The sequence below is a fragment of the Glossina fuscipes genome, unplaced genomic scaffold, assembly GCF_014805625.2.
Source record: "Glossina fuscipes isolate IAEA_lab_2018 unplaced genomic scaffold, Yale_Gfus_2 112, whole genome shotgun sequence".
Classification (NCBI taxonomy): Eukaryota; Metazoa; Arthropoda; class Insecta; order Diptera; family Glossinidae; genus Glossina; species Glossina fuscipes.
In genome coordinates, this window is record NW_023998455.1 from 6,751,559 (window position 1) to 6,765,653 (window position 14,095).

At 31.0% G+C, this 14,095-nt stretch overlaps 1 protein-coding gene across 8 annotated transcripts in view; it reads right to left on the reverse strand.

Moving 5' to 3' along the window:
- Positions 1 to 996: 996 nt before the first annotated feature.
- Positions 997 to 14,095, reverse strand: part of LOC119639589 — a 77,716-nt gene continuing 64,617 nt past the window's right edge. For 6 of the 8 annotated variants that reach the window (XM_038037056.1, XM_038037055.1, XM_038037061.1 and 3 more), the window contains 5 exons: positions 8,779 to 8,959; positions 8,529 to 8,696; positions 8,289 to 8,420; positions 5,166 to 5,234; positions 997 to 1,317 (listed from right to left, as the gene is read on the reverse strand). In XM_038037056.1, the coding sequence (XP_037892984.1) occupies positions 5,175 to 5,234; positions 8,289 to 8,420; positions 8,529 to 8,696; positions 8,779 to 8,959 (541 nt within the window). In that variant the 3' untranslated portion in view covers positions 997 to 1,317; positions 5,166 to 5,174. Of the gene's footprint in view, positions 1,318 to 5,165; positions 5,235 to 8,288; positions 8,421 to 8,528; positions 8,697 to 8,778; positions 8,960 to 10,384; positions 10,962 to 14,095 lie in introns of those variants that run through there. The other 2 variants (XM_038037059.1, XM_038037060.1) reach the window with 2 other exon arrangements.

Sequence of the window (14,095 nt, forward strand, 5' to 3'; positions counted from 1 at the left end):
TTGATTCTTTTTTATGTTTTCCGTTGTTATATGTTAAGTAATTTATTATAAACATTACCGTAATTATGTTGTTTTAGTTGCAATGGTTTATTTTATTCTTTCGTTTTTCTTTGTATTCTTTAATTATATATGTAATAATTTCTATATTGGTATCCTTGTTTTCTTTTATTCTTTTTGTCTAGAAGTATTGTTGAAAGAAATATATTTTTTGTTTTGTTTATTTAGTAAATTCAAAATATTTTTCTGTTTTATATTTTTGTTTTCATATTATTAAGTCGTTAACACGTAATTATTGTAAATTTTTATATTCGAATTAAGAGTTAATGGTCTGTTTCCTTGAACATTGTGTTTGCAGTGCTTATATAATAATTTGTATATATATAAATATATATATATATATATATATATATATGTATATATATATATACGTATATGCATACATATCTACATATATATATACATACATACACATAGATGTATATATATATATATATATATATATATTCATACGTATATACGTATGGACATACATATAAATATATATATATAATAGATATTTAAATGAATTTATTTAGAAAAAAATTTGTTTTCCCTTTAAAAAAAAAAAAAAAAAATTCATAGCACAAACTTGGAAATTCGGAAACACATTATATTTCATAATGAATAAATAAATAAATGAACAAACTAGAATTTTAACAAATTTTGTAAAAATTATTACTGTACTTATTTTATTTTAAATTACTTTTGTATAATATATATTTTCATTTACTATTTTATATAATACATGTATTTTCGGATTTATTTTTAGCTTTTCTCTTTTCTTTTTTTTTCTTTTGTAATTATTGGTTAATTTGTGATACTAAATGCAATTTTTTCTTAATTTTTTTTATTTAAATCTTAAAAAATTTTCATATTTCGTTTTCTATCTTTTGTTGCTTTGTTCTTGTTTTTATCTTTATTATTATTATTTTTTTATGATTTTTGTAATAATTAATATTTGTTTTTGTTTTTGTTTTCTTTATTCTGTAACGGAGAAAAAACCTTTAGATGACCTGATATTTTAATATAAATTTATAATTTAGTTTATTAAATGCCCGTAATGCTGATGTTTGTGTTTTTATATACCACCTTTTTGTTCTCGTTGCTCTCAATTCCCATCAGGCATAAATTGGTGAGTTCGCTTATACCAGTTGAAACTTTCTATTCTGTGTTAGTTCTGTTTAGTTCTGCTGTTAACACTTTTTTTTCTTTATTTTTTTTTCTTTTTGGTAAGATATTTTAATAAGCTGTTTGCATGACAGCTCCTTGCAAAGGTTACTGCAAATATTAAAGTTTATTTTAGATTCCACTTTTTTATTTTACTAACACGAATATTTTTTCTTTTTTTTTTTTTTGGCAAAAATATTTGTGAGTTTTTCAATTTGCGTGTTTTATTATAAATATTTTTCAAATAAAATGGCATTTTTCGTATATATATTTTTTAAAAAGCATATAAATATTAAACAAAAAAAAAAAAAGATTATTTAATAGTGAAACTAAATACATAATAGTACCCAGTTGGTGATTTAATAAGCGAGAATCTAATCTTTCTTCCTAATCTCATCCGTTCTCATACAACAGGATAATTTATTTGAAAAGCTTCCGTTGGCTATATATCGGAACGGACAATGTCTGACTATAAGTATTTACCATCTTCAAGACTATTCTTAGTCAAAGCTGGTAACCTGTCGAACTCGCTGCCACTCAATATCTAAATCATTTTTAATCCTAGGAAAGCCAGGATGTCTATAGACAATAAAAGCCTTCTATAATCCATAATTACATTCGCATCTATGTTTAGCTCTTATACGGTGCCATGTAGCTATGGTGTCCCTATCGGATGTAGCGCCACGAGGGACTTTGTACTCTTGCTGATATATCATTCATCATCATAAATGGAACTGAACGGATGAAAATTGTAATCGTCCTTGACGCGAGAGCTTGGATGTCTGCAAGTATTAGCGAGAATTCTTAGTACCGCACGCTGTTCATATCCAACAGAGCCAATTGATCAAGTTCACTTAACACTCAGAGAAATACTCTGTTAACACAAAAATTTTTAATGACTGCGCGCTCTTTTTTGGATGATCATATATAAGAAGAGCTTAACACATACCGTGTGTATATACTTGTGCATTTTGCTAAGATTTATGAAACTTCACGCAATGCCAGTGTGCATAGATATTTTGCATTCTCTTGGGTTTCTCTTCTCTTGATCGGTGTACTAACCAAGATTGTAATGAAATGACTATGTTCGGGAAAATTAAGGGCCATAATAGCTTCCTCAGCAAATCCTGTCCTTTCTTCATTTCTCAGATAATGGAAATATAACATCGAACTTATTAAAGTGTACATTCCCGTTAAAAACTCGTCGTTAGATGAGGAGGGAATGATTCCATGACGTGGTCGAATAAAATGCAGAGAAAAGAAAGCCAAACGCAGGAGAATGCTTCCAAAGTTTTCAAAAGTCCAGCCATTCAATTCTTTATGATCATTTCGAATTTGATGGGGCATCAGAGGAATATTTCTTGCAAGCATTAGCGGTAAGTAACGTGTTAACACGTCTGCTGGCCTTAAGTTCGACTTTAAGCAGGATAAAATTTACCTAAAAATCGAACAATGACTGCTTTATCAGGCTGTGCATCCATTTGCCTTTTAATATGTCGAGAGATGGAAAATTTCGCTTAGGAGTATATATGGGGTAAATGTATTCTTAATTCATAACTTAATGAAGAAAAAGCTGAGTTGTTGTGTCCTCAGGCTGATCCAAGTCATTTGTTTAATTAAAGTCATTAACGTAACTTGTGCATTGGGAGAATGTGGACAGATACGTCTAAATCGATTACGATTTTGACATACCGATCCAGAATACATGTACACAGAGATACCTGCATTCTGAAAGTTGTTTCCGAGTGCTGCAGGCTTTCGATGGTGATTTCAAGAAAATTCAACTCGTATCCTTCGTTGGATTATATGAATGCGAACGGCATTGCACAAATCCTAAGATGCGTTTCATAATCTAAATCGCAGATTTTTTCTTGGTATTGACAATCGCGTGTGAAAGTTGCTTTTTTTTAGAAGAACGAATTTTTTCAAATGGTCAATTCTAGTCCACTTCTAAGCTCTCAGCTGCTTGCTGAGGGCTTTGCTTTGCTTTGAGGAAGTTCTCAAGCATGCCTTGAGATATTAGAGAAAAAAATGATTATTTGGAAACATATTGCAACACCACAGCTACTCTTTAAGTGACTAAGGCATGAGAGACATGTTTTCTAATCTTAATAAAACTTTTGGTTATTTTTTTTTTATTAATCGTCAAATCAAGAACTATAAAAGTGAATTTCCTCCTCTTTTTTCAACAAATTTTGTTAGAACGTCAAAGATCCCTTAGCTTTCTTAATCCGCTTAACGTCGATATCAAGACAAAAATCGTATGGTTCGTTGTTAATATTCATCTGCAATATTTCGATTATCCCTAAAATATTAGTCACGGCATGAGTGAAATTACACACAGTGATGTTAGTTGCTACACCCAAGATGCAAAACCGCGAAATTTTAAAGAAATAGTTTTTTGCGGCTAATGAATTCTCTCTAAAGTCAAAGGCATCTACTAAGCAAAAAAAAAAAAAAAATTTATTGAAAAATTTGCAGTGGATTAAAGGGTTAAACAAAAATTAATGTACGACTGAGACTGAAACAATTTTTTAATCAATAGTTAAAGGCGCCTTTATATATGATTCGAATCGGTCGGCTTTGAGAGTTCAACTTTGAAAAGAAAAGAAAAAACTTCTTTGATGCATAAAAATTTAAAAATAAAAGCCAAGTTTAAAGTTATAAAACTTAAGAGTACGTTACATTGAAATTGAAGTTAACTCAAGCTAATCTAAAAGCTCAACTAAATTTTATGTAAAAATAATTTTCAAAATAACGGTCATCGCGGTTAAGTTTTTGTTTTATACGATAAAAAAACATATCAGTTGGCCCTTTGTCCGGTGGATTTGGTAGCAATGCATATCAATGCTTATAGACTATTAAGTAATAAGATAAGACATGCGGACACCACTTTGAATAGAAATGTATATACAAGGGATTTACGAATAGAGCAAGATGACGCGAATCTAATTCATAAACCGATAGAAAATGCCGCTTCTTTTTAGCAGTTACTCTCTTTGTGATAGCCACAGGTTACTCGTGTTTAGTTTTACATATGAAATTCTGAAAAACGCCTGCGGTGTAAAACTCTTAAAATATTAATCAAAACTTTCTTAAAACTATTTATTAAAGCAATAGAAGAATACACGATAAATATGCAGTTGCAAGGGAAACAAGTCAACGTACCTCTCTTATTATATTACGCGGCACCTTATCTAGTACGGGATATGTTCAGTTTGTGGGAATGAATACAACACCCAGAAGGACTTTAGGTAGATCCATCTTTTATTGTACTGTACCATTTCATGCATTGACTGAAGCTTGTCTGTCCATCTGTCCGTCTGATGTCTGTCAACCTACGGATTGAAATTTTCAAGATACTATGATGCTGAAATTTGCTACACTGATGTCCTTTGGCCAAAGAACGAACGCAATTGAAAATGGGTTGGGATCGTTCCACCTACCTAGAGTTTTGAATAACTTACATCATATGCACCCGTATTGGAGATCCCCCGGCTGCACTGGAGATCGGAACACGCGACTAATCAGTAGCGATTCTTTGCCTTTTCGGCTATTTATGCGGATCTACGAGTTTTGGTTTTTTAGCGAGACGTCCTTGAGCAAAAGCTTTTCAAACCTTTAATTCGATGAACTAATTCTAGTAATTTTTTCTATTGTGAACTAATTAAAGATATTCTATTTTACAAATTATTATAAATTTAAACGATATGTAAATTTTTTACGTAGCCTTCTTTATACGCGTTAATAATTTTGTAACAAAAAAAAAGCTAATTTCTAGTTAATTTATTGGAAAGACATGGAAACAAGCATTGAATACATTTAATAAGTTACTTCCATCCTGATATAGATAGATTGGCTGCAAATTTTTGTGATTGTCTCAAAGCTATTTTTACTTCTACTTCTTACTTTTCGTAGTATGAAGATATTATGAAATAATATAATTGAAATTGTAATACCGGATAGAATCATTCACATTCCTCGTCCTCTTCCATAATAGTATCACCAGCCCAAACAATCGGTCGACCCTTTTTTTTCCATATTTCATAAAAAATTCGAACAAAATTCATAATTAATTAAATACTTTTGTTTTCTTTGGGCGAACAATGAGAACGGTCTTCTAATCTAATTGCAATGCAAAGAAGGCATGATGTATGACTTTCCTACTACTAGAAGCACAACATTGGGAAGAAATTTTAATGAGTTAATAATAATAATGCTTAACCAAAAAAAAAAAAAAAAAAAAAACTAGCCATTTTATTTAGAAAAATACCTATGCACATGTACATATATAGATATATAGATGTTTTACTGTATAATAAGAGATATAAAGCCGATGAGAAATGATATTGAATGTGAAATATAAAAAAAAAAAAAACAAACCAAAAGTATTCCATGTAAGACAGATAGGTGTATTCGCAACGTGTTCAGCTAAATTAAGATTGGAATAGTTTTCTACACGATATTTATGTATGTATATACAAGCGTCTCCAGCTTAATACGTGACTTGTAAAGCATGCTTTTCATATAATACCGCATCAAATTTGCGACAAATATAACATGATTCGGATGCTAAGACGATTTCAAAAAAAAAGAAAAATGTGTTTTTTTTCAATCGATTTTTCCTTTTATTTTTATTTTACCGTTAATAAGAGGAGTTTTAACCAACTTTGAGAGAAAAAAAAACAGTTTGACTATAATTTTTGATGAACATTATTATATTTATTATAATTTTTTCAATATATTTTTATACTCTACGCCACTTGTGGCTACAACGGCGTATTAAGTTTGTGTGAATGTATATAAAGTCTAGAAGAAGAGATTGCTGAGATTGCTGGTTGATTTTATTACGCCAATTTTCCGAATCTATATAAGTTTGTCTCTCTGTTTGCCTATCTATCGGTGCGTCTCTCTGTTTGCTTGCGTTCACTCTAAAGAATATCCTGCACTGATGTGTTTCGACCCTTCTACGTTTTTTTCTAAAAATAGAAAAAATCAACCGTGACGAGCCGCAAGTATGAGAAATTAGCTCTTTTCCTTTCTTCTAGGGTACCGAGTATAAAAAATTCGGTCACGACCGAATGTTATTTCTCATTTGTCTTGACTTGCAATAATGATACCGAAGTTAAGTTACCCTACGATAGTTCTCTACGATATTTCAGTTTAAATAAAAAACGAAGCTTCGTAGGATATGGTTTCGATACAGCATGTTAAGAATTAACCGTGTTAAGCAATGGACGCCTGTATATATATGTTATGTATAATCAAAAGGGTAGCACGAAAGAAAAAGAATTCGCATACTGGTAAGCAATTGAAATGAACTGATACTTAGAAGCTTCCTCGTGTTCTGCTTATAATAAGAATTTTGTATTTCATTGAAAGATTTGCAGTAAACTTGAAAAAAATTCTATTGTTTTTAAGGGTTTTTCGTACGTCCTCTAGCGTCCACTTAAATTTATTTAAGAGCAAACAGACTAGCAGTAGGCGCCCACTTTGAAAATGACTCACACATATGTTAGTGTAGTTTCATCAATAATTTGCTCTCTATAGCGGAGAAAGAATGATTCTCTGATATTGTTTACACCCAATCTTATCATGTTAAACCCTTGATGTTCATTTGGACTTTGGATGAACTTGAATGTTTTGATTATTTTTCATATAAAATATCCAAACAATTTGTTCTCTTTATTTTAAGGTAAGAATTAACACTAAAAAGACAAATATTTTTAGTCGTCATGCGCCGCACAAACTCACAGTTAATTTCCGATTTGTAACAATAGGAGAAATAACTCTATGACAACGCTATTTAAAATTACATACTTTCTTTTTACCGCGACCCATGAAGTTGATTTATAGCGAATATACAGGACCGAAGCCAGGGTTTCGCACGAAACATTCCCTGATTGACAAGGAATATGTGGCTAAAAAATGGCCGCGATCTGTTCACGCAAAGGCCCGAAATGTAGAAAAAACGAAAGCAATCCATTCGATGCCGTGAATATATTTTTGAAAAACTGCTATTGGTATCTCCACAATTAACGATAAAATTTGAAATTCAACTTGTTTCTAATTTATTCTTTATAATTTTGAAACTTAAGATATAGGTTGAATAGAAAGCATGCTCAATAATTAAGAAAATATTATTATGTCATCTACCACTATGAATATTTATATACGTATATATATGTATATATAACATTAACCAAAAATATTATTAAGGCATAAGTAATAGAGTAAGTAAAAACAAAATGGAGGAAGAAACATCATGTCGATCAAAAAAAAACAAACAAAAAACTAAATAAATAAATAAAAAATAATGTAAAAATTCGAGAGAGTGTAAAGTAACATACCTACAACACTACAGACGATTGTTGATAGAGTACTAAGTTGTTAAAGACGTGTATATATGTGTGTGTGTGTTTTTCTTATTTTTTCTTCTTTTCGTTTTAAGCTTATGAGTTGATTTATAGTTATTGGAGTTTTTGATTATATTAAAATATATTGTTCATAAATTATATTAATGCGATTTTTGTTTTAATTTTTTTATTTTATACTATAATACATAATATGTATGTATGTACTCGCCATGAAAAGAAACAGTTAAGGAAAGATACAGCAACTATTGTGTGCGGGAAATGTTCATAGCAAAAAGAGAGAGTTATGAAAAAACTTTATAACTTGTATTACGGAAAGATTAAGAGAGAGATAGAGAGAGAGAGAGAGATAGGAAGAATAGCAAGTTTTCTAAGGCTACTATTTGTTTTTTGGTTTTTTTTTTTTTTTTTTTAATTTTCACTGTTTTGTTTTGGTTTGTTTGTATTTAAATTTATGCAAAGTTATTTCGAGTAAAGTTTTCCATGTGTGTGTCTTTCATTATTCCATACTAGTGTAGTGTTTATATTGTTGTGTTAAAGTAGAGAGGGAGAGAGAGAGAGAGAGAGTGTGTGCGTGTTGACTGTTTGAAGGATTTGGCATTAATTGCTTTGTCTGTTCTATTCTTGATTGCCAAAATTTAAATGTGAATCAAGCGATGTTAATGATGAACGTCTAGATAGATTTGCGTTATTATTTGCAGAACTGACCAGTGAAGTGGTTCCAAATAATTTATACCAGCCAATTACAATATTTGATAAATTTAAATCGTCCAACATTATCTGAGCTACACCCATGAAGACTTTTTTCTCCATGCGGCCGTAATCACCCCAAACCGTTACCTGCATTATTAAGTTATAATAAATTTTATTAAGACATTAAATACATTCTTAATCAAAAGAAATTCTTTGAAAAGAAAAAAAATAAAAAAAGGAAGAAGATCTCTCTACCTGTAATATACAGCCTTTGTACGGTTGCTTAAATACCAACAATTGTTGATATAAGGGATCCAAGGTACGCCTGGCTGTACTTGTTTTCATTTTATCAATGCATTTTTTTCCCGAAACCAAATAAACTTTTACGTACGGAGCCGGCAGCATTTTTGATGTGGGTTTTTGCTAATTGAAAATTAAAAGTCAAAGAAAGAGAATTCAAATGCATTTGTTTTATATAATAAATAATTTCGAAAAATAATTTTACTTGTAAGTCTCTGGCTCTGATGACTTCGACTTCGAGGCAATCTTTTTGATGGCATAACGACAACTGTATATCGCCCAAAGAGGGCGCGCCCAAAACTTGACGTCCCACCAATTGTCCGGGACCCAAGCCATCTATAAACTCCGACAGTTGACCATCATTTAACCGAGATGATGGTGAATATCTATTTACATAGTTTATTGTATTAATTTTTTTTTTTTTTTTGCTAATATTCAATTTGATCATCAAATCATGTGAAGGAAAATTAAACAAAAAAATAAACAAAAAAAAAAAAAAAAAAAAATAATAATAAAATATAAATTGAATTACAGGGAGATATAGAATTTGGTTATTTTCTGCATTTTTGCTATTTGCTTACGGAGAAGATTAAACCGAAAATCGCATGCAAGAATTAGATGAATACACATACATTTTAACAATCCACGTTCATGCTCTATTGCACATTTAAGTATTATAATATGGCTTTCCCGATACACATACATATACACATACGGTTGTTAGGGCATTGACAACAATTAGTAAACTTAGGAGTTGTAAAACAGAAAATACGCAGCCGATCGCAATGAACATCCACTTGAGATGAGAGTCTCATAAAGAAATGAAATCCTATATAGACTGCTATCTGTAGAGAATGTAAGAACTTTTCTCTTATTTGATATCATAAAACAGTATACCGTTTTTTCTCTTCGATTGTGATGATTGCCATAAGAGAATTGAAAGAATTTCATATTTAGCTTACTGTGAAGGGAATAAATACTGATAAAGAAGACGAATTAAATGTAAGTTTATGTTCCATGTCATAATATTATTTGCTTGTTGATTTATTAATATGTTGACAATGCGTGTAATTATTAATTTTGCTTATGCGAGTGCATCTATATCCGGGAAAGAAATTTACAAATAAATTAAATAAATTTTGCTGGTCCGTAGATTCATTGATTCTTCTTCTTCTTGTGTTTCCATTTAGTTATCTTTGCGCACATTTGTACACTATATATATATTCCTCTACGAATGAAAGTGCTCACTTTGCAATTATATATATATATAAATAAAAATAGAATTTATCATCAATTAGAATAAAAACAAATAAACATAAAAATTAACAGATATAAGAAATAAGAAAAAAAAAAAACCAAGAAGGAACAAAATGAAAGCCATTTTGTATAATTTTTTTTTAAAACTTTTTTGAAAAGCATCAGTCACAACAACAGCATACTATCATATACTACGATGAATCACATTTACACAAACATTTGCACAAATACTTATACAACACATAAAGGAAAGCAAAATGAAAAATCTTTTTATATATATATTTTAAATATCAATTGACAGACATTAAAGAAAGAGAGGAGATTGAAAGAATGGAGCGATTATTGAAAGCAGAGATACATTGGAAGCGAAATGGGCAATTTTACATACACACACACGCACACATATGCATGTACACATACACACAAAAGCACGATATCATACACAGAGAAAATAAAACTTCAATATTTCAGCCACGGAATAATATGTGATGATGAATGGAATGATAGCGAGAGAAGGTGGTGTGGTGGGAGAGGGGGAGGGGGGCGCGAAGGAAAGTAGGAAGAGGGAGAGAGAGATAGAGAGGGAAAGAGTAATGTCGAGAATGACAAAGAAACAAAGTGGCAGAGAAAGAAGAAAAAAGCGACTAAAAGACATTTGGACAAACCGTCCAGAGGAGAGAAAGAGAACATGAAAGTGACTGAGAGAAAGCAAGAGCAAACGACATAGAGAAAGAGCAAGAGAGAGAGAGAGAGAGAGAGAGAGAGAGAGAGAAAGAAGGATAGAAAGAAAGACTATTTTGAAGATGAAGGAAGCATTTTTTTTTTTGTGTAAATAATTATACACTTTCACACAGACAGGAAGCGTTTATGTTTTTTGCTTTTCTTCTTTTTTTGCTTTTCGATTGCCTTTTACTGAACTTACGATGAAGCTTCGGAGTTTATGGAATATGTACTTTCGGCACGATATTGTGTGCTGGGTATTACCTCAACCGATCTTTGTATGCTACAGGCGGATACGCGTGCTTGACGTTGATGGTGTACTGTATGCAAAAGATGAATTTGAAGATCGGTTAAGGTGCTGTTGCTGCTGTTAGCGTTGCTGTTGCTGTGGCATGAGGCCTGATTTTGGTCTGAAGTTTGCAAAAATTTTGAAAATATTTTAAAATAAACGATAATGTCTTAATTAAATCAAATATATGTATATTTTCTTTTTTTTTTCCGTTTGTCTATTAATTTTTTTCAGCTCGATTTTCTAAGTTACCTGCTACTGAAGTAAGGCATATAAAAAAAATTCCAAATAATAAATTTTAAATAATAAATAAATAAAGAAACGAAGTTACTTCCGATGCTTTCTAATCAACAATCAAAAATTGCTGCCCTCGCGACACATATTAATAAATCTCACTTGTTTTAATGGCCTATTGTTCTATACGTTTGTATATATGTACATGTATATTTATATATATATATATATATATATATTTTTTATTATCTTTTTCACGTATTTGTTAATGAATTTTCTTTTCCATTCCAATACTTGTGATTCAATATCTCCCTGCGATGCGAAATTAAATCTTTCAGTTGAACAACAAAAAATAAGTCCCAAATAAATTTTCTTTTTTTTTTTTACAAAATATACAGATGATAAATGTTTAAGTCATGATCTGAACATTTACTGAAAGCTAAGCACAATAGCGTGTAAATATTTGATTATTTATTACCTCGCTTGTCCATTCGGTACCAAATGAAGCTGCTCTGTTATTATTGCTTACAATAGCTTTAGTTCGCGTTGAAAAGTCTATTGCTTCAGGGGAAATGTTAAATTACGACTCATGAATTTAGCCAGTTTTCAATGATTACGCGAATTATTAGCGGTCAATAATTTCGAATCAAAACTTTTACATTCTTTTTAGGCCCTACATCACTCGTTTTAAGTAAGCTTGTATGGCTCTATACAATTCGTAAGAAGACTTGAGATAGATTCGTAATTCATTATAATAGACAGAATTATTTTCTCGACTCGATTTAAGTATGTCTGTGCATTTGTCCGTCTAATCTTCGTCCATATAACACCTTTATATTCTACCTAAAGGTTTCCTTTGTCGATATAGTTTGATTAAAATTGGTATACCTTGCCAGAGTTTGGCTCAGGGATAACCCGTATTGAAAATGGATTGGATCGTACGATTATAAACCTCCATTTAATACAAAAAAAATCGCTATATGAAAATAAATTTTAATATTTGATATTCTGCGACAAAAAGCAGTAAAAAGTAGTGTTGCGTAGTAGTGGCGTACTAAATAGTGATGGAAAATTTGGTGTTCAACGGGGCCGTTTCTTGATCCCCTTTTGCTATAAATGTCCTTACAAAAAGTGGGGTTTTACATTGATTATGATTTGACATCTAAATTTACTGTGTTAAGTTCGGACCATGTATGTCTATTTTTCGAACCTTTTCCCATATAAAAATTCTCATTAAGAATAGGACCTTAGGTTGCAGTTACTTGCAATTTTTCTTATTTTCTATTAAGAAAGCAGGTAAAGGGTTATATTAATCGGATTGGTGTAGGCCACTTAATAGTAGAAACAGCTCTTTTCCAAATTTATAAGTTTGGTATAAACCCGAACTACGTGAGTACTACAACAAATTTCTCCACGTCCGTTCGTCTGTCCGTCACCGAAACTACATTGACCACGGGAATAAAGTAGGCCAACCATATATTGGAACAAATTTTTTTAGACAACTGGTACAAGGGTATATGAAGTTTATGCTGATGTATACAGCACTCTGAAGAACTCGGAAGGGACCCATTTTTTACAGTACTAATTGATTCAAAATTACTTTCTCTGAATAGATCTAAGCTTATCTGACTGACTGTCGGTCCACCCATCTGATATATTGTGTTCAACTTTGCCAAGTCACAACTTTTGAGATATTTTGATGAAATTTGGCACACTGATATGTCCTGGCGCCAAGACGAACGGTATTAAAAATGGCTCGGATCGGATCATTTTTTCGCCGCTGCCCACATGAAGAATTAGTTTGAAAAGTGGTTATATGAATAATCGTGTTAAACGAAGTTGTGTGTGACGGGCCGTTTTTCTCGGTGATATATTTGAATTCTAAAGACATGGATTCATTATTTTCGCTACCAACACCATACCAAATAAGTAAGTACTTCACGAAAACAAAAAACATAATCTTTCCGTGGAGAAGATATAGTTCGCTGTAGTTGTTTTTTTTGACTTTGCGCAACATTGTGAAAGATGTCAATCGTTCTATATACTCTAAGTTTTGATTTAGTTACAGTTACAGGGCCGATGACTGCTCTCCATCTGCCTGGAGCATCAGCCAGGTAGGGTGTAAACCAAAGTTACTAATTTGATATAAGTTTTTGTTTGGCTTTAAAAAATTTTGCACCTTAAGCCTTTTTTAAGAAAATTAAACGACATGCGATTAAATTATGTAAAAAAACGAATTGTTAATAAGTCTCAAAAATATTATTAAAATTTTTTAATGGTAATAATAAAACAGTAAAATACTGTATAAATTTACTAAAGAAATGAGGAAAAATTAAATTTATTTTTTTTTGCGAAACTATATATTAGATAATGCAAAAATCAAAATGGAATGTTTCAAAAATGTCGTGAAAATGCTTTATTTATGGGAGGAAAAGCTAGCATGACTTTCATAATTTACTCGTTGAGCTTTCGTACTATGAGTGCTAACTACAATTCTCTTTAGTGAAAGCTATTCAAAAAGAAATCTCCGAACGAGGCAAGATTCGTTAATGAAAAGCTTTACCGAGAATTGTTTCTGTTATGGTCAGAGTTGAGCCAAATATAACGCAAAAGTCTAAAAATACGTATCGACTTTGGATTGAAGTTATTGTTTGTAAGCATACTCCGGAATATTGATATTGATTATTGGATAATAGCTGAGAAGGCTGTAGAATATTCTACATTCTATGTAGAGATACAAGAAAAGGTAATGTTAAAGCCAGTTCTTACTTTAGTTTAAGCTTCTTTTTTGTTTTTTGAATTAACTTAAATAATATTTATCATCTGCATAAAAGATTGAAGAATGAAAAAAGTAATTAAGATAACTAATAAAGAAATTCGTAATCAAAACCATAAAAAGAAGGAGATAGGTCAGGGGATTGAGAGGGATAAGTATAGAGTTAAAGAGATAGAGAGACAGAAAGAGAAGAGAAAGAGAGAGAGAGAGAGAGAGAGAGAGAGAGAGAGAGAGAGAGAGAGAGA